At 38.9% G+C, this 13,472-nt stretch overlaps 1 protein-coding gene across 1 annotated transcript in view; it reads left to right on the forward strand.

Moving 5' to 3' along the window:
• top3b (DNA topoisomerase III beta) overlaps window positions 1-13,472 on the forward strand; it is a 38,112-nt gene that overhangs the window by 12,863 nt on the left and 11,777 nt on the right. Inside the window, exons 9-15 of the mRNA XM_073465322.1 lie at window positions 623-777; window positions 894-999; window positions 1,863-2,009; window positions 3,041-3,214; window positions 4,626-4,754; window positions 5,746-5,895; window positions 7,163-7,263. Of these exons, the coding sequence (XP_073321423.1) occupies window positions 623-777; window positions 894-999; window positions 1,863-2,009; window positions 3,041-3,214; window positions 4,626-4,754; window positions 5,746-5,895; window positions 7,163-7,263 (962 nt within the window). The remainder of the gene's footprint in view (window positions 1-622; window positions 778-893; window positions 1,000-1,862; window positions 2,010-3,040; window positions 3,215-4,625; window positions 4,755-5,745; window positions 5,896-7,162; window positions 7,264-13,472) is intronic.

Consider the following 13,472-nt stretch of genomic DNA (forward strand, 5'->3'; position numbering starts at 1 on the left):
AGACAGAGCACAATAGTTTCATGGTCTGTTCTATTTTCTATTGTTTGCCGTGAGAAAATCTGTCAGGAAAACACACTGATTATGTATTATAAATTATATAAATGATGTAAATTATATTAATGATGAAATATTCATGCTGTGCTTCCCAAATGTTATTTTCCTGCTCCTCTTACCACTCATCTCCTGGAATTTCAATTCCCCATTATTGGAAATAGCATCACTTCTGTTTATGGTTGTGTTTTTAAAATTACGTACTTAAGACACAAAATTGAAATGTAAGAAAATAGTGAAAACACCCCATCACAATTTTCCAGAGCCTAAGGTGAGAGACAGATCATTTTTTGATCCCTTTGAATTGTGTCATGAAATACACATGTTGATTGTCAGTTTAAGAGAATTTTGCAAGTCAAGACAGTCTTCATCAGTCTCGCTTCTGGAGCTTCGTAGCCCCAGTAGCAAGTAGTGAAGCTAGGACCACTTAAACCACTCATTAATGTCCTATAGCAGATGGTCATTGTAGTTTTTAGCTAACTTAAGTCAAACAGGAAATTGTGCATTTAGTGAGTATTTGGGGCAGCAGGTGGGTCTATGTTGGTTTGAGTCCAAATAAATTTGTGTTCAGGCATGGGTCCCCAGCATACCATGCAGATTGCAGAGCGCCTGTATACACAGGGCTACATCAGCTACCCACGTACTGAGACGACCCACTACCCAGAGAACTTCGACCTGAAGGGAGCGCTGAAGCAGCAGACCAACAATCGCATCTGGGCAGAGGAGGTGAGGGCCAACAGACTGACTGTATTGTACTCACAGGCGGGCAGTTGGAATATGATGCTTGATGAATACACATAACTGTATGTCTCTAAAAAGATGTTTTACCTTTACTTCATTAGGTGAAGGCACTGCTTTCAATTGGATTAAATCGACCCAGGAAAGGAACAGATGCTGGAGATCATCCACCAATAACTCCCATGCGTGCTGCCTCAGAAGTGGAACTGGGTGAGTCATACAACTAAATAGATTATCATCGATAATCATCAGCTGTCAAAGTAGCCTTTTTTTATTGTATATGATGTACTGATGATGGACTGATTCATGATTCATTGTTTACCAAGAGTGAATGAAGAAGTATGTTTTTAAAACCTTACACTGAACAACAGCGCACACTCCTTAATCTAATTGATTAAAATGTGTGATTAAACATTTTACTGCATTTTACCTCTTGGTATCTCTTGATGATTACAAAATATTAGCAGCAATGTCGTCAATATCTTACCAGAAACAGTGTCCCCCCCGATAATCAATCGATCGATCAGTCTTTATTTCATTTAGCACCTTTCAAGCAAATCAAAATGCAATTCAAAGTTTCTTATGGGTGAAAAAAATGGATTCTGGATTCACAGAAAAAAAGAAACCAAAACAAAACAATGTGTTATTAATTATATTAGTAATTAATCGCTATGCTTAATCCAATTATTTGTAATGGATAGTTCATGTTTTGGCTGTTCATTGTTATTATTATTATTATTATTATTATTATTATTATTATTACTGTTATTATTATAAGCAGAAAACGTAGTAGTACTAGTAGTAGTAATACTAGTAGTAGTTGTAGTAGTCATCAGATGTACACACTTGAAGTGTGTGTTATCTGCATATTTGAGTTATTGGGTTAGGCTAGTCCCCCCTCTTTGTGACAGCTGGCTTTTGGCTCAGGCTCGAGTGTGATATTTGGAACATTCATATACAATTTGGCTGTCCAGCGTGTGCGGACAATGTCACACCACAATCTTTAGATTCCAACACGGACCCCTTTGTATTCAGGCTCTAACCCATGTTTTTCCTTTTCTGCACTTCCACAGGAAGTGATGGCTGGCGGCTGTACGAGTACATCACACGGCATTTCATTGCCACTCTGAGTCAGGACTGCATGTACCTACAGACCACCATAGACTTCAAGATTGGAACGGAGGCCTTCTCATGTACTGGCAAAACTCTGATATCAGAAGGTAAAGCCAGCTGGTCACATGTTCAGCTCACTTCCTGCAGAGTACCAAGCTGCAGTTTGCACTTCGCATGTTTCAGTCCCTTCAGAAGTTGTCAATAGCTCAGCTATAGTGCTATAGTAATTGAATGGAGAGATTGAAGTGTAACTCTCGCCAAAATGCAACCTAGGCTTTTTTCGTGAATGTACCCGAGTCAAACCTTCGTGTAAAAGCATAATTACGACGAAAAAGCCACTTTTAAGATTTACCGTATTTTCGTTTTCAGGTCAAAATCATTTTCAAATGCATGCTAGGGGCAGCTGTATGGTAGCATCAAAATCGCTATTTTTATCACTAAGAAGTCTCGACACAACATGAAACTTTGCTCGTAGCATCACCAGGGTCTCTACACATGAACACGAGCATTGAGAACATCGTTTGTGTACACAGAGTTTACTAAAAAGAAGGTTTTTGAACAACTCACGTTAGCAGTAGCAGTAGCCGACCTGCCAGTCGAGATGCGTCGATCCCCGAGTGCGGCGTAACATGGAGGAGAAAGCTCCATGTTACGCCGGGGATTGGGGATCGGAACTCTGTCAGGTACTGTTAGTGTGTGTCTTGTTCATAACATTATGCCAGTAGAGTTTTGCTAGTTGACCTAACGTCAACAAGGTCTGCATAATCTAATCGTACCTCTCATTCTGATATGCATGAATACTACTAACTCTGATACACACATATTTCTCCATGTGTGCTTATATACATAAACCAAAAAAACGTCTGAATACCAATTGTGGTAAGTTAAGGTCAATGTGTTGTTCCCCCCATCACAGCTTTGTCATGCTACAGTGACTTCCTGTATACATAGTTAATTGGTTTTGATTGCTACAGATATTCGTTCACAACTGATTAACACATTAGTTTTCAAGTTTTCATGTTGAAAACTGATTTAATAAATCAGTAGTTTAAAATTAGCTCCCCTTAGAAAAACCTAATGAGGATTAATGAATAGCTGGTGTGACCCAGTCTTTGCTAAATGTGTACTCTATTCACAGGTTACACAGCAGTGATGCCGTGGCAGGGCATCCCTCTGGAAGAGGCCTTGCCAGCTTGCGAGCGTGGAGAAACTTTCACAGTTGACGAGATCAAGCTGGTGGAAAAGCAGACCAGCCCTCCAGACTACCTGACTGAGGCTGAACTCATCACCCTCATGGAGAAACATGGCATTGGTACACCTGTTGGACATAATTGCTGTTTATATCTTGTAACTGAACGTATTTATAAGAGATGAAGCATCCTGTTGCCTGTTTACTTATTGAGCAGACACTGAGCAGCATTATCGTTCTTTTGGAGTCATGTATGGACACTCTCTCTAAAAACATCGAACACACGAGGTGGATGAGAATGGAGCTTGTGGCCAGAAAACCAAAACAATGAGATAAAAAAAGGCAATAACATGCTTTAGAAGTGCATTTAATGATCATTCTTGCAGGTTCCTTGCAATGATTATGTATCTCCACATTATTCATCTTAATTCAAATTAATTTAATCCATTGTTCAATATGAATATATTCATCAGTGCAGCTTTAAAATTAATTTGGAATACCTGACAAGTGTAAAACTCTGAATTCACATATTATCAAAAAACTGTAAGACAGTCTCCTCCTTGATCCAGTACCCTTCATGGGATATCAATATATAATACAGTATAGATGCATGTGTATTGGGATTTACACATTTATGTCTCCAGTTGCTTTCACATACCGTCAGTATGTTATAGGTTATTTCCTGTAACGATACAACATATGTATACTGAATCACTGGGAAATCGTCCAATGGACAGTTTGACATTTATTTTTTAAGTGAATTTTAATCACTGAAATCAAATTATCAAATTTCCTTTGCGAAAATAATCTCAACACTATGTCCATTAAGTGGGTGTTGTAAAACTTTCAGTTCTTTTTTCATGGTCTTCATCAAACGCCTAAGGAGCCTAAGGTCTAAGCATGAACCAATAAATTAACATTACTTTGTAGAAATCTGTTTTCACTGTGACATTAAAGAGTTTTTTTTACATTCTTGTCAAAAAGCCAGATTATATTGACCATGATTCCATTATAAAAGCAATAAAAGGGAAAACATCCAAGGGGGTGAATATTTTTATAGGCACTGTATATACAATGAGCATCGTTCAGTGGGCGTTGAGTTTGCAAGAGAGACTGAAGTAAAATATTTAAAATGGTAACCACTGCAACATTGTCACTGGCATTCATGCTGCTTTCTACCATTTACCAACCCTTTTTTCCAGTGCGTTTATGAAAGCCAGACTTCTCTACTGACAATGGGAAAAGAGTCCATCGCCTATTTTTAGCGAGTTTACCTGTGTTTAAAAAAACCTGCCTATATGCCCTACTTTTGTTGTAAAAATGGCATTGGTCTGCTAAGACACTATCAGCTGATTCTGCCTTTTTTATTTTGTTTATGTAAATTAATATAAGTCAATACTCACTTCTTAATGATGCTCTTTATAAAGCACTACATAACATACAGGACTGGCATGGCAGCATTCATCTGCCAAGGAAGAATAATATGAATGTATGCACAGTTTTCACATGTTTTCTTCTGTCCTCTGCCTTCCAGGTACTGATGCCAGCATCCCTGTTCACATCAACAACATCTGCCAGAGGAACTATGTGACAGTAGAAAATGGGCGCAAGTTGAAGCCAACTAACCTGGGTATTGTCCTGGTACATGGCTACTACAAGACAGGTTATTATTGTACATTCTTTTGGGGATTTGTAGCTGTGCATTGATTGCAGATTTCTTGAAAATCACTGAATTATTGTTGCACATGATGTCAAATTATACAGGTAGTTATAATAAACCTTTCAGGATATTGAACCAGACAGAATAGTCCAATTCATTAAAGGTGGCTTTTGTAGAATGCCATTAAACGCACAACTAGTAATTTCTGCTTGTAATTGACTGTTTATCAAAAACAAAACCAAAGACCTTTACAAGTGTTTTGTTTGGAGGAGCTGCTGCTTAGCTGCTCAGAGCCATTTAGCGTGTCAGGGACAAAGCCAGACCTGAGGAATAAACATTTGCAGAAACATTGGATTCTGCTCAGATCTGGAACTGTTTACCCATGGAAGGGTTTTTAACTTTTGGGATTGAGTATGGATTTATCTTCACTCTTGTTTATCATCATGGCTGCAGCATTGACTGCAGAGATAACCTCCATTTTTCTGGTGTGTATGTACTGTAATGTTGACTGCTGACTGGACCTGGAGGGTAAATGTACTTTCTTTCATGGACACAAAGAGAGTAGAGGGGAAAGGAAGCAAAAGAATCAGAGTTTCTTGTGAGTGCTGAATTTACTGAGAGTTGAACTGAATTTCAAACAGGTACATGTGTGCCATTGCTCGCTAAAGCTAGCTTACGGCTAATGAAAAATGATCCTGCAGTCAGACTTGCTTGGCCAGTGGTGAACCACCACTAAAAACCCTATAAGAAATGACAGGCGACCAAATGAAACGTACCATTATGTTGAGTTAACTTGTGGATTTCTCTGGGTTTGAAAGTTGTTGGAAAACTTTGGGATATTGTAAGTACACAACTAAACAAAATATATAGAATATATATATATAGAATTATGCAGAATTCCTACATATATCTTTAAAACACCGCTCTGTGTGTGTGTGTGTGTGTGTGTGTGTGTGTGTGTGTGTGTGTGTGTGTGTGTGTGTGTGTTTTGCAGATGCAGAGCTGGTGCTGCCCACCATACGCAGCGCTGTTGAGAAGCAGCTGAACCTCATCGCACTGGGTAAAGCCAACTTTCAACAGGTCCTGCAGCACACGCTGGATATTTTCAAGAGGAAGTTTCACTACTTCGTGGATTCCATCCCCAGTAAGTTCTCTGGAGCCACAGGAGCACAGTGTCACAAACTTCTTTAAGGGATTGTCTGCAAAATGGTGGTATTGTGTGTACATCATTGTGACAATGGCTTTTGACATTTTTAAATTCATAACAAAGATTCAATCATAAATGAAATCTTCATGCAATCATAAGAATTGTCTCAATGCTTTTAATACAGAGACTATAAATACAACTAATTCATGACTTGCTATTGTCAAACCACAAATAGCAGTGCCAGCCACTAATTTTGGACTTGGTCAATTTCAGTTTATTTAGGTCAACAAAACAGGCAGAGACTAAACCAAAGTAGTTTTGGAGTGAGGGTTATTATCATTGTCCATCACGATCCATCAGAGTTGCACCATCAGCAGCATGCCACTCCCCACTCTTCTTTCTTCTGCTCTTGCTTGGTATTTGACAGCAGTGCTAGACCCGTTTTCTGTAAGCTTGGCAACCAATCAAAAATGAGAAATGACAACCTGTGATCATGAGACTATGTTAGACGTGAGTTCTATTCACTGCTGAAATGTAGAAATACAGCGATTAGTTGATTAATTGATAAATCAATTATAAAGGAATTCATCTGCAACCATTTGGTAACCAAGTCATTCATCTGGAAAAAACGGCAAACATTTGCTGGTTTCAGCCTCTCAACAGGGAGAATCTTTTCATTTTCTTTGTCTTACATAAACATACAGTATATTGAAAATCTCAGATCTCTGTAAAACAACACAAAGAACAACTTGATAACATCACCTTAAGCTTTAAAACATTTCTCACTAGACCTTTTCACACAGAGACTCCGCATTATCTCCACAGCGAAGTACGCAAATTCTCCACCTTCTTTTGTTCACACAAAAACCAATCAGCATGGCATAAAGACACACCAGTGTCTCAATTCATACAGCATTTTTTTCAATGTGTTTCCCCCGGTGTCTACCTGTTAATCTAAACATGTACCCGCTGACTGTTTATAATCATATGGATGGTGTTATGATGTGTTGTGATTGAGATCCTGTATTTTTTTCCTCATATAAGTTGCCAAAGACACTACCAGTTACTACGTTACTGTTGTTTGTTCATGAAACTGTCAATAAAAGGATGTGGGATAATTCAGTAGCAAGGTTTGAAAAGTAAAAGTGTTGCAAGTGGAGATACAGCAAAGGGTTAAAGATTTTAAGGAAGTATCTGTCTGACATATCTTGTAGTTTTTTCCTACGCAACTCCAGCCCAAAGCTCTGTCTGTTGTGTTTTACAGGCATGGATGAGTTGATGGAGGTCTCCTTTTCACCCATTGCTGCCACTGGGAAGCCCCTGTCCCGCTGTGGCAAGTGCCACCGCTTCATGAAGTACATACAGGTCAGCAGTTTGTCAATTTGAAGAAAGCATGATTGCAGATGTAATCATCAAGATTATTGTACATTTATAAAAAGGGTAGTGTCAAAGGTGAACAATACACATTAGAACAAAGTGTGGAGCCCTCAGTAGATATGCCACAATGACATGTTCTGTGGCTCAGGCCGTTATTATTGTTGTTATTATCACCATTCCAGACCGCGACAATTAACATCGCAAGACAAGACAATGGGATACCATAACCAATTTTGCAACAGACTGCATGTTGCATTCTTGGCGTGTTGCTTTTCCAGATTCCTTGTCAGAAGCGTTGCAAATTTTGAACCAGATTTTTAATATTGTTGTTTCCCATAAATTGTGTTTATTACATTTCTTGCAAGTATAGTACATTTATTTCCTGCCTTATTATCTTTATACTGTACTTAAGGATTTGAATTTGGCTCCTTTTTATGACTCTGCAACAGCAATTGCTGTGGCCAGAGGCATTTTGATTTTGATGATGAATATGACGTGATGACATTTTATATCCAAAATGTCAAAGGTCAACTGACATCTGCATCTGTTCTGTAGTAACACTGGCCATTTTTCAATGCCATAACTCAGGAACAGAAGGGGAGATCTTGACCATATTTTACATTTGGTCAGGAACTGAATTGGTGAACCTAAACTTTGGTGTCCACACCTCGAAACTGTGCTGATTGTAGAGATCTGTGCTGCCTGAGTGAACATGTGTGTAAAGCATCCACATTATACAATTTGTAGCTTCATTAGACCTGTCAATGAGAAGAACAGCAAAGAAGAATTAGTCCGACTCATCGTGTTTGATAGTAAGGTTCTCCAACAGCAGCAGAACAACTGTCACTACACACAACTGTAGCTAATTAAACCTCCCACAAATGTACCTATAAACCATCATCATGGTTATATTTCAGGCATCATTATTAGATGTCAGAAGAATGATCAAAGATTGATCAGTCGAGCTCATATTGTAACAGAAACGTGGTCCACAGTTCAGGATCAAATAAAAAGATGATTAACTGAGAAGTAATGTCTCCACCATAAGTGATAACATTCATCACTCATAAATAATTTAAAATAAGTTTATAAGTATGCCTCTGAATGGCATTTTATACAATACTGTGTAGCCTGACAATAATCACCCAATCACTGGCAAAAAACCTAAACAATGTTTTACTGTAACGTTACATCTCTCACTTTTATATTTCATGTCCACCTTTTCATTTCACCTGCAGCTGTCTCTAGAAAATTCTGTCCACACATTCTCCCCTTTATAAATATCAGTTCATGTGTGGGAAAAGGCGTGCACATGTTTTTTGTGTGTAGATATCGTTTATACATCTGGCCACTGATCACCCTGGCATACCCTGCATACAGCCGCAAGGCGGTAATTCTAGTTGTTTTGGCTCAAGCTGTTTGATTTCTCTGTTTAGTTCTGCTCATCTTAATAGTCTTTATTTTTACATGCACAAATAGGTATAAATTTCCCCCTGACAACAGTATGTCCCACGAAAATTTCTGAGCTGACCTCTCCATTATCAGTTTCTTCTAGGATTCTTCAAATCTGCTATTATTTGAGTTTTATAAACTGTTGAAAAAACAGGGGAATAACCTCAATAGTGGGTTCCCAGTGTTCCTAGGATTCCTAGTATATCCCCATTCTCCCCACAAATATGACTGCCTCTAGCATCTATCATCAAATCAAAAATCTTTGCATAAAAATTGTATTATTATTTTTTATTTGAAATCACGAAAGTTCCATTTACCTTCCTTTCTGGATCATGTGATGTCTGGCTGTTGAGCTCTGGCCTTCAAAGTCAAAAATGCCAAAGTGGACTGATCCCTTTATTATTATTTCCATCTGATGTCAGAACCCCTTTTAAATTCATGAATAAATCATGAGGCTGTAGATGCATGATTCATTGTCATAGTTTCTGAATACATGCTTAGTAGGTTGCGTATGACGGTTAAGTACCGTGTTCAGGTGGAAACCACAAGGACCTTGTATAAAGTTCTCTGAGTGCAATGTAGGCTGAGGAACTCACGTGTTTTGATTGCTTCATATGCACTGGAGATGTACATTTGGCTGGTTTGGCCTTTTTAGAGTTTCAAGGAACTTTGTCATGAAAGTTTGTATTAGGAATCAAGCACATGTACAGTAGCTACTGGGATTCACATGGTGGTGTAATGTTCTTTAGTAATACTTCATTTTCTTCAGACATAAAATGGCTAGAAAAAGTATGCAAACCCAATCACTTCTAGCACCCTTCATTGTGTAATGGATTACATTTTTTTTAACTTATGGTATAAATTAATTTTTTCAGCCACTATCTCTACACACAATAACCCATAATGCCTCTGAGGCATGGGTATGCTGATGCCTTCTAGATGTCAGTGATGACCTCTGGCCTTTTGATACACACTGATCAGTTATAACGTTATAACCACTGATAGGTGAAGTGAATAACATTTAGTATTTTGTTACAATGGCACCTGTCAGTAGGTGGGATATATAAGGCTGCAAGTAAACATTTTGTTCTCGAAGTTGTTGGGTTGGAAGCAGGAAAGATGGGAAAGCTTTAGGATCTGAGCAACTTTGACAAGGGCCAAATTGTGGTGGCTAGATGGTTGGGTCAGAGCATCTCCAAAACTGCAGGTCTTGTTGGGTGTTCCTGGTCTGCAGTGGCTGATACCTACCAAAGGAAGCACAACAGGTGAACTGCCAACAAGGTCATGGACGCGCTCGGCTCATTGATGCGAGTAGGGAGCAAAGCCTAGCCTGTGTTGTCCGATCCTACTGAAGAGCTATGGTAACACAAATTGCTGAAAATGTAATGCTGGTTCTGATAGAAAGGTGTCAGAACATAAACTGTATTGCAGCTTGCTGTGTATGGGGCTACATAGCCGCATGCTGTACACTGATGAAAGCTACAAGCTACAATGGGCACATGAACATCAGAACTGCACCAAGGAGCAATGGAAGAAGGTGGCCTGGTCTGATGAATTATGTTTTATTTTACATCATGTGGATGGCTGGCTCTGTGAAGGAAGAGATGGCACCAGAATGCACTTTGCAAAGAAGGCAAGCTGGCAGAGGCAGTGTGATGCTTTGGGCATTGTAATTTTCTAAAGCCATCAGGAGGCACTACAATTGTAAGCGAATATTACCATATTCATGTGTTCATGGGACTCTTATCAAACGTGAAGTTTTCGACCATGCACAGTGGAGTTACTATACAGCAATTGTGTGTTTCATGGGTTAGGGTTAGGGTTAGACCAGGCCCTTCAACAGATCTCACAATGTTTACAACATAGCATAATCAAGCTCTTAAGTGTTTCCTCAGCACGTTTGAGGTTGATGTGATCATCCAGCTAGAAGGAGGATCTCACTGTTTAAAAAATTACATTTTCTGCTGCCACTGGGGGGCACTATGACCAAACTGAATAATTGCACATAAATGTGTTCAGGCCTGTACGCATACAAAACGTGTGAATATTGGTTCAGATTCGACCATGGACAAGTTCCAGCAACTTCTGTGTTTATTGGCAAATAATGGATATTTGCCGTGTTGCCATGACGTCAATCTTCAATGAAAACTCATTACTTTTCATTACAAACGTGTTAAGATTGCCCTGACAAAGTTTGAAATTGGTGTGATTAAAGCTGTAGGAAAAGTTTATAAAAGAACAACACGTGAAGTTAGCCAAAAATGAGCAGAAAATTGACGACTTCCTGTTGGGTTTAGGTCATGTCAACAAGAAACTTTTTTGAAGGTCTAGTTGTTTTACACATGTATACCAAATTGCTACGCCGTTTGCAGAAAATGTAAGTTTTTAATAACCTGATTTTTGATCAGTTATTAAAAACTTAAGTTGGAAGCTCACGCTCAAGATTTCCCATCAGCTTTCCAAATTTCGTATATCTCAAAAAAAGTAGGCTTAGGGCTACCTTGTTAAAGTTTTGCAGGGGGCAACTTACTGCTTCATGGCAAATAATACATCATCATGGCAACACTGTGTGACAAAACAATCTTTGGAGGGAAACATTATTAGGTTTTGAAGCTTTACTGACCAAATTTGAGGTGGATTGGGTTAATCTACTTGGACTAATTTGTAACTTGTGAGTATGGCACCTGTAACCAGTATCTGGCACTAAAACTATTACTGAAAAATAGCATGTAGATGTCTTCAAGCTATGTCTCTTATCAAACACATGCAGTTTGGGGCAGATTGGATAAATTATGATGCAATGATGCAATGATGCATCATTGAGGTCTTCAGGCTTCTCTGACCAAATTTGAAGTGGATCTGTTCAACCCAGGAGGTGAAGTACATCAGTGTTTGAAGCATGTAATTTCCTGTTGCCAGTAGGTGGCGTCATGACTATTACTAAATATTTGCATATGACGGTGTTCAGACCTATACTCTCAACAACCATGGAAAGTTCGGTGCCGATTCGAACATGTTCAGTAGAGTTAAACACCACTTCCTGTTTCATATTTGTCTTCCTGTGACATAATCTAATTTGACACCTTGCCAAAACTATGCCGTTTGCCAAAAATGCAAGCTTTTGATAACTTTTTGCCAGTAAGCTCAGAAGTTTGACCCCTGGAAATGGCCAAAAATGCACTGAATTTTCATAATAAATTAAACATGGCTGACTTCCCGTTGAGTTCACAGCATAAGCCCAAGAGGCTTTTTTTTTTAAGTCTGGAGATTCTCCATCTGCCTACCATATTTTGTGAATGCCATTCAAAGTTCAAGATGGGGGCTTCAGTTTTGAATGTGCTTAAGGGGCGCTATTGAACCAATTCTCTATGCCTGTGGCTGAGACACCCACGTAAGGCTTAATTTTTTTTTCGAGCATCTTTAGCCCATGAAAAATGCAATTAAGTTCACGGATGACTGAAACAGTCTGAGGACCCTTTTGAAATCCAGGGAATTATTTGGGCCCGAGCATGGACTGGTGCAAGGACCCTATTAAAACTGAAGGAAGTATTGTTCTTTCTGTGTTTTTGAGGGCCTAAACATGCTCAAAAACTCTTGAAAATTTGCACAAAATTCAAAAGTGCTGGAAATGTAAGTAATTTGTGGGTGACAAGTATGGGCGAGGCAAAATGGCTCGCTAGCGCCCCCTAAAACGCAGACCGTGGGAGTACGTTCAGATACAAACAGATACAAAAATTCGGTACACGTGTATTGCACCTAGACCTACAAAAAAGTCTCTTGGTGCCATGACCTAAACCCTACAGGAAGTCAGCCATTTTTAATTTAGGGCTAATTTTTGGCGATTTGCACGTGTTGTACTTTTACAAACTCATCCTACAGCTTTACCCTGTTCGACTTGACATTTTGCTAGGGCAATCATCACAACTTTGTGATTCAAAGTCATTAAAAGTTAGATTTCTTCATAGTGCTCCCTACTGGCGGCAGGAAATTAAATTTTTTAAGAAGTTATGTACTCCTCCTCGCCGAATGACCGAATCTGCCATTTAGACATGGTAAGAGAACACTGTCAAACTGCATGTTTGATGATGCTGTATTGTGAACATTCAAGTGTTCATTGAAGGCCAAGGTGAAGGATGATGTGGCGACATATAACAAGAAATTGTTATAACTCGGCTGTACATAGTCAAATCTGCATCAAACTTCACATGTTTGATAAGAGTCCCAGCCTGAAGACATTGATATGCCAAGATTCTGTTATAGTCATAGCGCCACCTAGTGTCAACAGGAAATATAATTTTTCTATACTTCTTACAACAGACCCTGCAGCTGGTTTGACATATTGCTTGAAATTCTGTGCACATATCTATGGCACCAACAGCTACAAAAAAACTCATCAATCCAGCAGGAAGTAAGCCATTTGTTGTAGTATTTTGACGAACCCCTCCTACAGCTTTAATCCGATCAACTTCACATATTCAATGGCCAATCTTAATACCTTTGTGATGAAAAGTAATCAAAAGCTCGAGTTTTCATTAAATGGCATGGCCCAAAGTTTATTTAAGTCACTCTGTCTCTCTCTCTTTCTTTCTCTCTCTCTCTCTCTCTTTTCCTAGGAGAAATTATTTAATTAATATTCTGCCAAACCTAAAAATGTAGTGGGAGCATTTATCATCATCTCCAACATTAAACTTCACAATGTACAAATGGCCTTTGTGTCTGTCTGAATAGACTGCTTGCTCTTGCCC

This window comes from Pagrus major, chromosome 5 (genome assembly GCF_040436345.1).
Source record: "Pagrus major chromosome 5, Pma_NU_1.0".
Lineage (NCBI taxonomy): Eukaryota > Metazoa > Chordata > Actinopteri > Spariformes > Sparidae > Pagrus > Pagrus major.